At 41.7% G+C, this 17,430-nt stretch overlaps 1 protein-coding gene across 1 annotated transcript in view; it reads left to right on the top strand.

The window, feature by feature from the left end:
* Positions 1-13,520, top strand: part of ADA (adenosine deaminase) — a 93,182-nt gene extending 79,662 nt beyond the window's left edge. The window contains exons 8-11 of the mRNA XM_083147020.1: positions 2,797-2,898; positions 4,637-4,704; positions 6,873-7,002; positions 12,411-13,520. Coding sequence (XP_083003146.1) covers positions 2,797-2,898; positions 4,637-4,704; positions 6,873-7,002; positions 12,411-12,515 — 405 coding nt within the window. The 3' untranslated portion in view covers positions 12,516-13,520. The remainder of the gene's footprint in view (positions 1-2,796; positions 2,899-4,636; positions 4,705-6,872; positions 7,003-12,410) is intronic.
* Positions 13,521-17,430: the final 3,910 nt, after the last annotated feature.

Raw genomic sequence — 17,430 nt, 5'->3', positions numbered from 1 at the left:
ATCCCGTAGGTCAGTGGTTCTCAACCTCGGTCCTCAGGACCCCCCAACTGTGCACGTTTTCAAGGTTACCCGGCAGGTGCACTCATTATTCAGTGACAAATTTAAAAGATCACAGGTGGAGCTAATTATTTCACCTGTGATTCTGTGTGGAAACCTGGATAATGTGCACTGTTGGGGGGTCCTGAGGTCCAAGGTTGAGAACCACTGCCCTAGGTGAAAATCCCACAAACAATATGCTAAATCTGAAACATTATAGTTGCTAACATCTATATAATATGCAAGAACGTGTGTGTGTGTGTGTGTGTGTGTGTGTGTGTGTATGTATGTCTTTTATGAATGGCAAGAGTCTTGTACTTAGTTTCACCAAATTTGGAAGTAGGGTGTACTATGAACATAATTAGGGTTTTGCACTTCCTCAGGACCATGGAGGTCTACATGGTGGCGTCCAACTAGGCTGCAGAATCGCTGCATTGAAATTTTTAATCGACGCAACTTCGCTCATGATGTCTCCCAGTGCAGAAAACTATAGTGATGTGAAGGCAAAGGCTGATATGTACAATTGGGGGCAGGCAGAGCTCCAATAGAAGAGCAGTGACAATTTCCACACTGCCCCTGCACTGACAGTTACTAGCAATGGTCTCCAATGATGGTCTGAAAAGATTTATGTTCGGCAATGAGTTTTGAAATCTCACTGATTTTGGAAGCTAAACTGGTTTATGTTCTGTGAGTCAGGGCCAGATGGATCAAGCTTTAAAAAAAAGATAAAGCTCCTACCTTTAAATTTTTCAAACCCAGTCTGTAACATGACAGTTAATTGGCTGGCTGTTTATCACTCTCCATTTATCACATTTTGAAGCTTCCTATATCTGGCCCTATGTCTGCTCCTGATATAACTCATTCCAAACAGTCAGGCAATATGCCAGCATTGTCATTCTTCTTTTCATGTCTCAGCCTTTAGAATGTGATACTTTCCAGAACCATTACCTAGTAAAGCAAAACCACAGACTGAGTTTTAGAAAAGAAATGCCACCAAAGAAATTATCCAGTCTGGGTTGCAGATCCACAGCTGTTAGAAGTAAGAGAGGCAGGACACGAGGAGATTTCAGAGGTAATGCAATCTCAAAAGAGAGACAAGCAGCCTCATGGGACATCTACAAGACAAACATGTCCATCAATCAAGGCTGCACAAACTGCTCCTTTCGTAGCCATGGAGTCCCCAGCTGCATGTATGGAACATTTCAGGGCCAAAGTGTATTATCAAGTAGGATCATGGCTGCCACTTGCCAATAAAAATCATATGTCTTTCCAACTTACTACACTGTAGATAGGAACCATAAAGGAAAAAGACGATTTGAAAATAATTTCTGGCCTGGATTTCTACATACTGTAGTTCATCAGTTGCAGGAATTGTTGCATGCTATCAAGAGCTTTAAGAGTATTTTAGAAAACGTGTCATCAGATGATCTTAGAGTGATCATCCATGATGACAGAACACCTGCTGGAGAACATCGAGGTCAATTCAATGCCCCAATGACCAATGATGTAGACATCATTTTTGGTGGTCAAGAGTGTCAAAGCAGACATCAGAAACTAACAGAGCATGTAACACCCAATGTTTTCTTGGCAGGGGCAAGATGAATAAAATTTTCAGGTCATTAAGGGTCATAAGGTTATATCCGTTAAATTCTATGCATAGAAATTAATGACAAAATCAGCAAGTTTTAACCATTTGCATCTATGTGGACCACCAGTGTGTAGTTAAATTGTGGGCCAAGATTGTAAGTGAAGGACTCAGATGCCTCAGGTTAAACCAAAACACACTTCGAGCAACCGAGTGCATTCACTTACACAATGCCATGGAGAATAATGGTCATGCTGACAACATTGGTTAGCCATTTTAAAAAAATGTTAGCAAACAGGGAGATCTTTTCAGGATCAATAAAATGGGGTCATGGGTAAGGACAATGTAAAAAACGGAAGGCTGTACTTCAAGGTTCATTCTTCAACCCAGGCAATGCCGGATATCTCAGCTAGTTTACAGTAAAATGGGGTCAGGTTGCTGTTCACAAACATCACACACTCGTGTTACAAAAATTCACATTATGTCAGTTGTATCCATTCCTTATAGCGTATTTTTGCATTTAAAATACAATCGGCAATCAATGCAAATTTAGAATTTAACAGTTAAATTAGTACTTGGAAATGTATAAACTTAGGTTAATAATATTTGTATACTCATTGAGTTCTGATTGTCAGAGACAGTGTATTTTTTTATTCTAAGGAATAGAACACGCATATTCAGTAAAGTACCATCACCCTCTTGCATAAAAACTTTGCTTATGCCTTTATATGGCCATGGGACTCTTCAGTGATCCCAGAAAAAGATTATATAGTAAGAATATTTAACAAGGAGATTATGTGTGTGTGTTTGTTCAGTTACAGTAGGCAGTACAGAAACATAGGACATTGCCAAGGAAACATCTCTTAACACTTTGAACATTGTTATGCACAAATGAAGTATGAACCATCGGTGGGCTTGTCCTCTACACACAGTGGCAATCTAGGCTATACATTTCAATTTACGACAAATCTAGACAAATGTCCCAATCTTTAAACAGCAGGATAGGACCATCAAACCAAGATTGCCCTGCCCAAATTGGGCAGATTGCGAGCTTTAAACATGGCGACTATCTGTGTAATAACAAATATACTTATACATGTGAATCTGAGGTAGACAGACACATCGGGCCTTTGCAGGGTTTCACTATAAAATAGATTATTCTTTGTGTATTGCAGGCTGTTGAGGTGCTTAAAGCAGAGCGAATTGGCCATGGATACCACACTATTGAGGACCCCAACTTGTACAAAGAGCTGTTGCATAAGAAGATGCATTTTGAGGTCTGTATTCAGTAAAAAAAAAAAAAACATTCTAGCACTACATGAAGAACTTATTAAAAATGTCTTCTTACATGGAATTCCGTTTGGTTGTCCTTTAGTCAAACAAGATAAATGCTTATAGGTAACATTTGTCGTGTTCCTGTTCCAGAACCGCAAAGACTACAATACAGCTTTCTTGTCCTTCCACAAAAGACGTTTTTTGTATAGACTATATTACAGTATGTGTGCTCAATATTTTTGGTTGACAATAACAATGTGGATACTGATGAAATATTGACATTGTCGGACAGATGTTTTAAGCCTTGAAAAGTGATAAAGTGCAGAGTGATTAAGGGGCAGATGTATGAAGCAGTGATAACAGAGTGGATACGTTTCCAACTGTGTCATACATCTGCCCATATAACTGACATTTTTTAAACACAGAATGTAACATGGCAGGCAATAGCTGATTGGTTGGTATTTTATCTCGCTCCACTTTATCACTTTTTAAGGCTTAGCACATCTGCCCCTGTGATTCCTTGAAGTAAGCTAAACCCCAAACTTATTGGCGTATCTATAGTGGGTGCAGAGTTCACCTTGTATCCATATAATTATACTTACCCCACCGAAGTCCCACGGCGGCTGGCACCGCAGATGGAAATCACAGGGAAAATTATGCAGTGATCATTGTCCCACTGATTTGCACATGCACAGCCGAGGTGTCCTTGTGTTCCCACAGACCAATTGCATGCACAGTAGACTCCAGCACAATGTGAAAGTATACACAAAGTATAAATCAGGGTTGCCGACTTTAATATTCTCCGCTCCGGGAGAAGCCCGGAGAGGAGAGTTTAAGCAGCTGAGACCCGCGGATTGCGGCATTTAAATGCTGCGATCGGGGGCGCAGTGGGGGTCCCCCCTGAATCCGGGAGGGTTGCCCACCCTTCTGGGGGCCGGGAGGGGGACCCGAATTTCGGGAGACTCCCGGCCATTCCGGGAGGGTAGGCAACCCAACCCTTGTATAAATCACCCCTGCTCTTACCCTGCTGTCATTTACTTGGAATGTCATTTTCACAATGTTGTCATTTTGTATGTTGATATTCTCTCCATGTGAACATTTTAACCATGTTGATATGATAACAGTCCACATTCCGGGGTTTGCTTAATAAATACATACTGTGTGTTTATATTTACTGTATATGTGTGTAATGTCACAGCGTTTCAAACACTGGGCCTAATTTAGACTTAATCGCAGGAGAAATTTGTTCTCAAAATGGGGAAATCATGTGCATTGCAGGTGGGGTAAATGTATCATGTGTGGAGAGCGTTAGATTTGGGTGAGGTGTGACATTTTAAGTTGCAGTGTAAAAATATAGCAGCCAGTATTCACCCTGGACAGAAACATACAACTCGCCCAAATCTAACTCTCTCTCTCTGGACATGTTTTAAATTACATGCAGTGCACATGGTGTTGCCCATTTTGAGAGCAAATTTGCCCTAGGATTAGTTCTGTTAGGCCTAATGTTACAAAAGAAGCAATCAGGATTCTCAGAACTACAGTATAATTCTCAGGACCCAACACAGGTCACCTGGTGGCAGCACTGTGTATCACCAATTGTCACATTTTTTAAATCCACATGTGATTTGGAGAAAATGAACTGTGTGGGGTACCAGAAGCCAAGTTTGAGAACCTGTGTTCTACTCCATGGTCCTCTCTTTACATGATGAAGTTATGAAGCATTGTATTTCTATCTTACAGACATGCCCGTGGTCCAGTTACCTTACAGGTGCCTGTGATCCTGACTTTGCTAAACATCCAGTCATTAAGTAAGTAATGCAGAGGGGTGGGGTATAGCGCGCCGCCACAGTCACTAGTCCGACGCCGGAATCCCGACTCCCGGGACTCAGACTGCGGGACGTGTGTGCAGCAAAGCCCCTTGCAGTCTCACTGCACTCACCACGCTGCAGGCTCAGTGGCTCGCTGTGCTCGTCACCTATTTTATTCTCCCTCTATGGGCGTCGTGGGACCACACGAGGGAGAATAGCCCCTCCCAGTTGGGATCCTGACTGTCGGGGTTTTAATAGTCTGGATTCCGATGTCAGAAAAATTGTGTGTGGTATATTAGGTCAACAATGTCTAGGTCAACCCCAAGTCTACATGCACAAGATCGACACAAGCAAAAGGTTAACACATGAAAGGGTCAACATGTTATTCATGGTTTTGTTATGTCAATGTCGACACCTGAGCTTGTGGACCCACCCTTTACCATCCACATTTACTCCCATTGGGAATGGTAGTTTTAAAAGTAAAAAACCTAAAACAGACCATACAAGAAATATTGGGTGAGATTTAATAGGATGAGAGATTCAGAAAGTGAGAGATTTGGTAAGAAATCTCCAGTTTTTTCTAAAGCGGCAATCATTTACCCTGCAAAACCAAACCGATTTTGCAGTGTAAATGATTGCCGCTTTAAAAAAAACTGGAGATTTCTTACCAAATCTCTCACTTTCCGAATCTCTCATCCTATTAAATCTCACCCATTATTTCTACTTTTTCACGTGTTGAGCATAGTAGTGTTTACCTTTTTGTGTTGACTTTTTGGCCATGTCAACCATATGGTGTCAACGTTACCTATGCATTGTCTATCAGTACAATAGTGACACTTTAGAGTCCCTTAGCTGTCACTCCCTTGATTGAAGACAAGTAAGAATCTGTTATAGATGGAGAACCCCCCCACAAAGAAGTACGGAAGGTAGTGTTGGTGTTAGAAGGCAGCTTTGACTGCATTTATGCCCAAAACACGTTTTACTGTGACTGTACAGGTCTTATAAATTGCTTTTTTTCTAAGCTAGTTAGGTTTAACTAAAAACATCATACTTCTTTTTCATTTGACTCTTAATAATCTGTGCACCGTGGGAGAGTAATACTCCTTTTCCACTAGCTTGGAAAAACCTGGGCTTTTGCACTAGGTCACGCGTCAACATGTTTTTGGTAGCAGTAGTTGGTAGTTTTTGGTGTTCCCTTATAAAAAAAGAAAAAGGGTGGAGTGAGAGCTACTGGGGTTAGTCCCGGTAATGACCATGGTAAGGGTGCAGAGGATTTTGGGTTTTCTGACCTGGATAGTGCTGAGAGACATTGGAGCTTCTGTGACACTTTTGTGGCCTCATCTTTGTTTATTTTTAATGACAGCCATAGGCTTTTGCAGTACATACTCAGTGGAAATGGGGCAGACTCAGGAATAACCCAGGTCAAAGTGCAGTTGATATGGCATGTGAAGCCAGGTCGGACCCTGGTTGGAGCCATGTTCAAAATTCTATATCAGACACAGGATTCCTGTAAAACAGAGATGATCTGTTCTGCCCTTATTTGCAACAACCCTTTAAATCTAAAAGGGCAATGCTGACATCTGCTGGCAGATAAAGAGTACAGAAAATGTACTACAAAGCCATTTATACAAATTTGCTTATGATGATCATATTATCTCTTTCCAGTTATTTATATAGTACATACATATTCTGCAGGGATTTGGTATCAATGACTTGTCTACATTAAATACATAATTTGCTAATTTTAGCTACACTGACCTAAATGCATGCATACATAGATACTGTCTACATAATGACGACTGTCAACCAGCCCTTTAGAAAGAATATTTTCCCATTCACAACCACATTTACACTTGGGTTCATTTATGTCAGGAGTCAATTAAGCTACTAGAATGTTTTTGAATTGTAGGATACCCTCAAAAGTACAGGGAGCATATACAAATTCCACTTTGGTGGGAATCAAACCCTTACTAACCAATACAACAACAATACTGCTCCAGGGTACTTTACCTTCATTTGGGCTTTATTAAGTGAATATTTAAGGCAGGAAACTAAATTGTTTATCCATTTTGTTTATTATAGATCCTGGAAAGTATATATTATATAAGATTTATATTGAGGAAACACATTCACAATTTCTATGCAGTAAAGGTTCTCTCTTTCACCAGATTTATGAAAGACAAAGCAAATTATTCCTTGAACACAGATGATCCTCTTATCTTTAGATCTACGCTTGACATAGACTATGCTATTGCATATAATCACATGGACTTCACCGAAGAAGAGTTTAAGCGGGTGGTAAGTTTTTATGTAGGGACAGAATTCTGACTCAGATGTAGTGGGCGGGATGTACTAAAAAAATGCGGTAAATACCCAGTTTTCTGGGTTTTTATCACATCTTCAAATTCAATAAAGCCAGGGTTGCCTACCCTCCCGGAATGGCCGGGAGGGTCCCGGAAATCGGGTCCCCCTCCTGGCCCCCCGGAAAGGGTGGCAATCCTCCCGCAATTCCCCCCCCAGCTCCCGCGATGTGTCCCTCGGCGGGGGGGGTCCGCAGTTAAAATGCCTTGTTCGCTGCATTTTAGCCCCGCCCCCCACAGTGCAATGCCTGAAATACCGGCATTGCACGGCGGGGGGCGGGGCTAAAATGACGCGACGCTGTAGGCACGCCCCCAACAGGGCATCATCTGTGTGACCACGCCCCCGAACCGCCTCTTTTCCCACTCCTGGATATGGCCCCGCCCCCTGCCTAACAGAGCTGGCTGCCCTCTCCCGGAGAGGGCAGCTCAAAAGTCGGCAAGTATGAATAAAGCCCCTCCTTGCGGGGCTGCACTGTGGGTTGTTGTTACGCCTATGGGCTTCTCTTCGCAGTGCTGCTGTGTGAGAGATCCAACATGGATACTTCCCAGCATGCCCCGCAGCCACCAGCTTCTCGAGGAAAAGAGGAAGTAGGTAGGCAGTGGCGGGGATCGCAAAGCGCAGCTCTTATCGGGAGAGCTGTCCTTTGCATTGCTCCTCTCATGTTAGTACATATACGGTGAGCATCAGCATGTTGGGTGGAGGGATGCACCCGGCTGCTTGGTACATACCACCCTATAAGATATTAGTGATAAAGCAGACTATGATAAAGAGTGATAATGTACTGATCAATCAGCTCCCAACTGCCATGTTACAGGCTGTTTTGAGAAATGGCATTTATGAGCTAATTTGCTGGTACATTCTCTCTCTTTATCACTCTCCACTTTATTACTTATAATACATATAAATTTACTAAGATGAGCATTGTATTTCACATGAGATGTTACTATGGGAAACCAATCAGATACTATCTATTTCTTCTAGAAGGTGCTAAATAAATAAGAAGTAGGTTCTGATTGGTTGCCCATAGCAACATCTCATGTGAAATACAACTCTCATCTTATAAAATTTCCCCCAATGGGGCAGATGTATTAAGCTTTGCGAAGGGATAAACTTGAGATAAAGTGGAGATAAATTGGAAAGAGATAACGCACCAGCCAATCAACTTCCAACTGTCATATTTCAAACACAGCTGATTGGCTGGTGCGTTATCTCCTCCCAATTTATCTCCACTTTATCTCAGGCTGGTGCGTTATCTCCTTCCAATTTATCTCCACTTTATCTCAAGTTTATCTCTTCGCCAGCCTTAATACATCTGCCCCAATGTGTCTTATTGGCTCAGCAGGAGACCCACCACAGCTATGATTCCAACAGAGTGCAGGATAGAGATCATTTTTCAGTATCATGTTGTTGACAGTCAATATATCCACGCCATTATATTGATGAGACCATGACAACACTGTTGTAATGTTATTTAAAACACTAACTGTGTCAGCATTATAACTTCACATTTGATGATTTATGATCATGTTACATAGTAACTAGTTCCCATGGTGGCCACTGGGCCCTAGACATTAGCCTAGAGTTGACTGATAATGGATAATCCAGCTCTGAGTCCCACCCACAGGATCTTCCAAGTCACATGAATAAGAATTCGGAAGGGCTGTGAAAATACTAAAAAGTTAAGACAATTACACTTTTTAATGGATTGTGTGATTCGGCACCTTCTGCACTGTGGGACCTCAGTGTGTTGATCATTGAATAAGCAGGTCTCCTCTGAGGCATAATCACACCTCAGGAGGCAGATGTAATAGCATTTGACATTTCTCCACTGCAGTTCTTATCTTATTTATTTATAGTTTCCGTTTCGCTTTACAATTGGAATCAACAGTGATAAAACAAACTGGGTAATCACAGACAGACATTGAGGTAGGAAGGCCCTGCTCGCAAGCTTACAATTTATAGGGAAATAGGAAGTATACACAAGGATAGGCACTATCTATAATCCGCGGTCCCACCGGATTACAAAGAACAGTCCTGATGGGCATAGGCGTGCGCAGCCCATTTTCTTAGGGGGTGCACCATGGGGGGGGGGCGTGTCCATCACCCCCTATTGGGCGTGTCCATCACCGCCTATGGGTATCAATGCAAACTAAATAGGTGACTTAGTTATGTATATGCACTTCAGAATACTAAAAACAGGGACAGTGCGTGCCAAAGGTGCGCTGCAAAAACACTGTAATGCCCATTACACATAATGCCACACACAGTAATGCCCATTACATATAATGCATTGCACAGTAATGCCCATTCCACATAATGCCATCCAACAAAATGCTCATTCCACATAATGCCACACACCATAATGCTCATCACACAGTAATGCCCATTCCACATATTGCCACACATTGTAATGCCCATTCCACATGCCAGGGCTTGACAAATTTTTGTAAAATAGGTACCATAGAGACAGTGTGCGCGCCTAAAATTTACACCGTAATGCATATTACACATCACACAGACATTACATAGTATACCACATGCCATAATGCCCATTACATGTTGTGCCTCACACGGTTATGCCCATTACGTCTCAGACTATGATGCCCATTACACATTATGCCACACAGCATGATGCCCATTAAACATTATGCCACACACCGTGATGCCCATTACACATTATTTGACACAAGTGATGCCCATTACATATTATGCCACACACCATAAGGCCCATTACATGTTGCGCCTCACACCGTGATACCCATTACAAGTGCTCCTCACACCGTGATAACCATTAGACATTGTGCCTCACACTGTGATACCCATTACCAGTGCGCCTCGCACCATGATACCCATTAGCCGTTGTGCCTCACACCGTGATGCCCATTACATCTCAGACCGTCATGCCCATTACATCTCAGACCGTCATGCCCATTACACATTAAGCCACACACCGTGTTGCCCATTACACATTATTACACATTATTTGACACACGTGATGCCCATTACACATTATGGGGGGGAGGGACATGACAGGGGTGGGCGGGGGAGAGGGGAGTCTAAGGAAGGAAAGAGCAAGGGGGGGATTATATATATGTAAGTACAGTATGTGTGTGTATACATACATATATATATATATATATATATATATATACACATATGTATACATATATATATATATATATATTATGTATATACACAAACTCATACTGTGCTTGTAAATGTGGAAGTGCTGCCTTACTTTCACTTATGTGAATTCCTGGTGGGGCTGACAGACTGTGCACAACGTTAATCCTACACAGCACTGCAGGACAGGTCCTCCACACCTCCTTCCTTCTCCCGGCAGCCTGCGTGCTCAGCCAGTCACTGAGCTGCAGGCTGCTGTGTCAGATATGATTGGACAGCTGAGCCATCGCTCAGCTGTCCTGTCCTGACTCCTATACGGCGCCGGCACCCTATATAGTGCTGTCAATCAGCGTCAACTAGGTCCCGGGAGCGCAGCGCAGCGCGATTACTTAATTAAACACACATCCTGTCCCTGGCAGGCATACGTTGGACGTCCACCGTAGACCCCGCTGGCGGGGTCTGCCTGGCTGCAATCGTGCGGGGGGGTGCACAGTCATTAGGAGGTGCCTGTGCATATCTAAGTTCCTGAACCACCCACATAACCTTCAAAAGCTTGCCTGTGCACATCTAAGTTCCTGAACCACCCACATAACCTTCAAAAGCTTTCATATCATACTACATCCCATCAGCATAGGCGTGCGCACGCCTATGCTGATGGGATGTAGTATGATATGAAAGCTTTTGAAGGTTATGTGGGTGGTTCAGGAACTTAGATGTGATATGGCAGATCGACAGTCGTGGTTCTAAAGGTCAGTATACCGACATCAGAATCCCAAACACCGGTGCTCCGACAGGGGGGCGAGTAATGAAGCCCTTGTGGACTCACCTCGCTCACAACAGGTTCTGTTCTCCCTCTATGGGGGTCGCGGACCCTCACGAGGGAGAATAGCCCCAGTCAGTCGGGATCCCAACTGTTGGGATTCCGATGTCCGAGTACTGACCATCAACATCCAGACTGTCAGCCCCTCATCTGGCACCCAGGAATTTAATAGGCTCATTTGCAGAGGGGAGTTTTCAGGGAACATTTGAAAATTTGGAGGCTACAGGAGAGTTTAATTCTATTTGGGAGGGTATTCCGTAGGGTGGGTGCTGCCCGACGAAAGTCCTGCAGTTGTGAGTGGGAGCAAGTAATGAGTGTGGGTAAGAGATGCAAATCTTTTGCAGAGTGAAGAGGTCGAATTGGGAAATTTTTTGATAGAAGTATTTTATATTAAATTTGGTAGAATACGGTGAACCAATGGAGGGACTGACAGAGCGGATCAGCTGATGATGAACACCTTACTAGGCAGCTAAATTCAAAATGGATTGCAGTAGTGATAATCTTTTCTTTTGAAGACCCATAAGGACACTATTGCAATAATTAATGCAGAAGATAATGAGATACTAAGAATATGACTATTTCTTAGTAGTAGAAGATAATGAGATACTAAGAATATGACTATTTCTCAGTCTTATTCATATTTTGTATACGATTTATCGGTGGAGTATTTCATTTACACATTCGTATTCTGGAGCATAATTTACAAAGGTATTTTTGAGATTCTTATTTTTCGCTGTCGAATGGAGTGGTATTTTTTTGTCATATATTTTTACAACTTGTACTGGAATACACCTAGTATATACATGTTAAAAGTCTGATTTTGTGAATACACCTGCAAATTAAGGTGTATTTTTTGGGGGGATTATTTTTTTACAACTTGTACTAGAATACTTTTAGTATATGTTCGTATTTTGAAATACGACTTGATAGTTAATTTCAAAATTTAATTGTAGTAATGTAAAATTCAAAGCGTATTCTTTCAATGGTGTATTAATTCGTAGTTTTGTAAAAATACGAATACGACAGGTTGTTACGGTCTTAAAGACAAAATATTAATGTTATTTCACATTAGTAAATTACAAAAATATCAATACGTGCCCGAATACGAATATGCCAATTTCTACCGAATTTTTCTTACTAAGTTTCCCCCAATGAGTGCATGGATTAGAGTTTTTGCCGTTTTGCTATTTCAAAAGTGACCCCCTTCAAAGAAGATTGAGTCATTATTTAGATTTTTTTTTTAAATGTTGCTTTTAAGATGACCACACTGGTAAAATAAGATACTTAATTTATTGGTACTTAGATTTTCTTAATTTGAATAGTTTCTTTCTTAATAATGGCATCCTATGTAGCCTTTATAATTCTGCAGGAAAAGTAACTATTTGTCTGTTATCATTTTCAGAATATTAACGCAGCAAAGTCCAGCTTTCTACCAGATAAGGAAAAGAAAGAACTTCTCTACCAACTCTATGACGCTTATGGCATGGTGCTTACCACCAAACTATAAACATAACTGAGAATATACCATATGACGGAGTCCCATATTGCAGACTTTTCCCAAAGGCACACATCAGGTCTTCCAGCAGGCCACATTTTAAGAATATCCTAATCTGTAAAAACATAGAATTTGATGGCAGATAAGAATCATCTAGTGACTGCCTCTTTTTTAGCCATATTACCTCATCTTCCCAGATGCACCCATGTGAGCACATTCTAAGATATCCTTAAAATGTGGACTGCTGATGGCATTTGAGAAATGCTGGTGGACTTATCTGAACAAGAAAGGTCTTTCTAAATGCACTATAACATATTGATCCAAATAGACATTGTTTCATTTTATGCCATTTTATCTTTTGTATTAATCAGTGAGATTCCACATTACTTTGGTGACTGAAGCCGCTTTTCATATGCACAAAACATTTCTATTCAGGACACGCCTGTATTTGATTCAGGGATGTGACCGTGAGCATAATACGGTGTGCAGCTGGGAAGAAGACAACATTCCTACTGCTGGAGCCAAGGAGTTTTCATTGTTAGTGTGCGCATACTATATACTATAAATATAAGGACGTATATGCTTAGAACTATAAACTCTTATGCAATATAATGAGAAGACAGCGATCCTATTGTTTAGGAAGATCGCCAATCAGCTGGCAGTCTGTCATGTCGCCATTAACAGTACTTCCTTCATTCAATGAAGATCAGGTCGTCTCAGAAGTGAACCACTATAAATGCATGATAATTTTTAATATATCAAAATGTTTATAGAGCACCAGTGTATGTCCATTTTATACCTATATATTAGTGTTTCATGCTTCAGAGAGATCATTGTTTCAGCCCACAGACTGGCTACCTTGTGTGTGTAAATGGGTCCGCTTTAAGCCTTACTTTTACATGGGTTTATTTCTGTAGTGACCAATGACTAGCCACAATATAATTATTGTTTAATATTATGCAGCAATGTTCAGAGAATATTTGTCCCTGTCCAATTAAATAAATTCTCTAACACACATATGCTAGGATCCATTTTATCACCAGACATTTAACTTCCCTGTATGTTTTTGGAGCTTGGGAAGAAAGCTACAAACACAAGAGAGCATACAAGCTCCACACAGGTAAAAGGTATTGTGCTGGTGTAATTAAAGAAACAAGAGATGTGCCAGCGCTAGCTGCTTCCAATAATATAACAAGACGGTTCTCAACATTTAGTATTTAATTAATAACATAGGTGATGTACATCTATCACATAATAAATAAAAAGAAAAATACATAAAAAATAGAGCAATTGATAAAATATATCAGGGATGTTGTGATAATGAGATCTCCAATTCTTGGAGTATTGGAGATCTCATTATCACAACATCCCTGATATACAGTATTTGATCAATTGCTCTATTTGTTATGTATTTTTTTTATTTATTTATTATGTGATAGATGTACATCACCTATGTTATTAATTAAATACTAATTGTTGAAAACCGTCTTATTATATTATTGGAAGCAGCTAGCGCTGGCACATCTCTTGTTTCTTTAAATATAGATTTTGGGCTTGACTACCCAGTGTCAGCTGCTATTGATAGCGCACCACTCCACTTCCATTATTGTGCTGGTATAACACTTCCGTTTTTTTCTCTTTGCCGAGGGGGAAGTAGGAAGCCACGTTGGTGAGATTTGGTAACATAATGGGTGAGATGTACTAAGCCGAAAATGCGGTAAAACCTGTTTTACCGCATTTTCATATGTACTAAACCCCGGCCGCCGTGTCACCACAGGGCAGGGTATAGCGACCTCTGGGTGGCGATACCCTATAGAAACATATGGGCTTCTATCTCCATCCACCGCAGCCTCCCTCCCCTTCCTCTCCGTCCTCCACCTCCTCCCCCAGCAGCATGTCACAGCCAGCCGGGGATGTCCTTCCGACTGCAGGGGGGAGGAGGAGGCGCCGGGGACGCCGCATATTCAAGGAGGTGACAGGGACCCCCCGCACATCACAGGTATCGCGGGGGGCCTCCGTCACCGCACCGGGATGCTAGCAACATATGTTAGTACATATGCACTAGCATCTCGGCGGGGGCATTGCGAGGGTCGGCGATGTATGTTAATACATCCCGCCCCTTGTCTGCAGAAAAGAGGGAGTGAAAATTCATGCCTCCGATGATCACCGCTAAAGCATACAACGCATCAAACCTAGTGTTGATGCACTGTCTCTCTCCCCCTTGCCATGTGCAAAATATCCTGTGCAGCTTATGCTGGCAGCCGCCAGAGACAGAGCTGTCCCTGCTGTGATGAATGGGAAATGACACCTGCAGCTTAGAACAGTCACTGCCACTGAGCAGCAACAGGACCTGCAGACCCCCGGCACCCAAACTTACATAGCGCCTTCAAGCCACTGCAGGGTCTGCGGGGGTTATTATTACGCCACAGATACAGAGGCTTGTTGTGTATGTCAAATAGTGCAACCTTCTTACATGTATCCCAGCATTACTTATAAAATCTGCACATTTCTCTAGGTTTTGTGGTTTTTAGTTCCCTTCTGTACACATCCTTCATGTCTTAGATCAGCTGGAAGATAGATGATCATTTTCCTAAGATAAAACACATGGCTGTTCTCAGGATAAAATGCAGAGAGGTCTGCAGGACAACAATGTCCCAGGGCAATGACAGCACTGATGCAGAGTTTACCAGAGGTGACCAGCATTGAAGCATTAACCCTTTGAGTGCAAAGTGAATTTTTAAAAATAGGGGTGAAAATTGGCAAGCAAACATTTTTATTCCTCATAATGACCTTATTGTTTACCTTATATAGGAAATATAATATTTTTTTGCACAACATTTTATATTTGAATTTACAAATGTTATTAGCGTTAGCATTTTTAGTGGATATTTTGCATTGATATGCTAATTACAGTACTATAAAACCTGCTTTTCTTTGTAGCTAAAAAAAGCACTTATTTAGCTTACTACACAAAATGAAAGTATGTATGCATGTTGTGCTGTTGGTATACAGTACATATTGTAGTAGACACTTATTCAAGCTGTTACCTATTGTTTGGCCATGTAAAATACCAACAGTAAGGCATACCTCCCAAAGATCCCCCTTTCCGTGGGAATGTCACAATGTTTGGGGACATTCCCGCATCCCACCCGGTGGGGGCTGGCAGTGTCCCGTAGCAGGGGAGGCAGTTGGGGGTCCCCTGTCACCCGCGAATAGACATTGTGTGCATGCCCCCATAGTGGCAAAACAAGGGCATAGCCTTGTGGGAGTGTTGAGAGTATAGACCATGCCCCCTTTTAGCTAGGCCACGTCCCAACATTTCAGACACGCCTGCAGAGGCATGAGTAAGGTGCAGAACAGGCTGGGTCACCAGGATCAGTGCTGGAGCACAGAATGCCATAAGTATTAGAAGCTAAACATGCCTGTGTGTTTTATATAGTGTATAAGTAACGGAGGGGAAAGGTCTTAACAATAACCTTCACAAAAGAAGCATAACAGCCAACTATTTTCTCTGTACATCTCCCATAAAGGTCTTTGGGGTGGAATAGTATTTATCCTGTGTTTATTGCACAGTAAAAATGTGACACTTGCAGCTCACAATAGTAAAACCGTAAAAGTGGCACTATAATGAAAACTATATGAACGCACAGCTATTTTCTTCCTCAAACACACTTTCATTATATACTATGACATACAATACTAAATAGCTTGTTTTGTTGGGACCCTTTATGATGTGTCCTCATACATCAAATATTATAAGCCATACAGCACAGATCCCTGGCAGGAAGGAGCCGCCAGTTAGCGATGGTCATCTTTGACAAAAATGTGTCTTATAGTGTGTACATTCTATATGTCGGTATTTTGACCTTGTCGGGATTTTAACTGTCGGGATTTTGACTGTCGGGATTTCATACCGAATCCCTGGAGAGAGAACACTATACGTTATAATGGCCCTCTCTGTATCCAAAACTTACATTTATTAGTTTCACATATATAATGTATGAAACATAGATAATTTTTTTTGTATGTACAGTATGTATGTAAGTAATTGTACCTTCAAAAATTTCCTAAACATTAAAATTTCATATATGAAGATTCAATCGAGTACATTTTGTCCAAGAACACAACGGACTGTAATTATATTGTGCTGTGGTCATGCCCACAGACTTTATTAGTGGTTCCCAAATTTTCTTGAGTATGGGCATTCTATTCATGGCACCCTTAGGATTAAAGTTTTTTTTATATACATAAATATGGAAAACATTTTTAAATTAAGTAAATTGTGCCCATCTGTAATCCTTAGGGTGAGTTATGTGGTGGTGTACAGCTGTGCTGCTGATTGTCCTCATGTTTTGATGATTGGTAGTGACTAGTACTGATTTTGCCTATCAATTTGACCATAAATAATTTGATTTGGTCCTTGCTTATCATCCCAAGGCACACCTGCAGGAGCCTCTTGGCACACCAGGGTGCCTAGTCACACCATTTGGAAACCACTGGGCTACACCATATTTAGTTCATTCTTGTAAAACCTTGAACTGATGTTTATACTGTTATGTTTTTAAAATAAATTTGGTGACTAAATTCATATCGCTATTCGTGATTTCCCCCCATCTGTGCATGCACAAGCCCTGAAACTGTAATTACATTAGATCACAGCTTCAGTGCCAGCCGGGGACGGTGACTGAATGTTTTGTGGGAGCATTCCAGACAATGCTGGTGTGTCTGCACCACTCAGGGGGAGGGCCGCGGTGGCCACTGTCCACCTGAAACATGGCCGGTCTGCATCTAGCTTTGCAGAGAAGGGGCAGTCTGCAATGTGCGATCTCATTACTGTATATTGAAGAACTCTCACTTTAGCGATGTGCCCGCAAAATGTTGCAGACAGGTAGCGGGGATTGACCCATTGAGTGGGGGAGTATTGCCC

The sequence above is a fragment of the Crinia signifera genome, chromosome 6, assembly GCF_055691185.1.
Source record: "Crinia signifera chromosome 6, ASM5569118v1, whole genome shotgun sequence".
Taxonomy (NCBI): Eukaryota; Metazoa; Chordata; class Amphibia; order Anura; family Myobatrachidae; genus Crinia; species Crinia signifera.
Note: the sequence above shows the minus strand (reverse complement) of the source record. Positions and strands in the feature narration are given on the sequence as shown.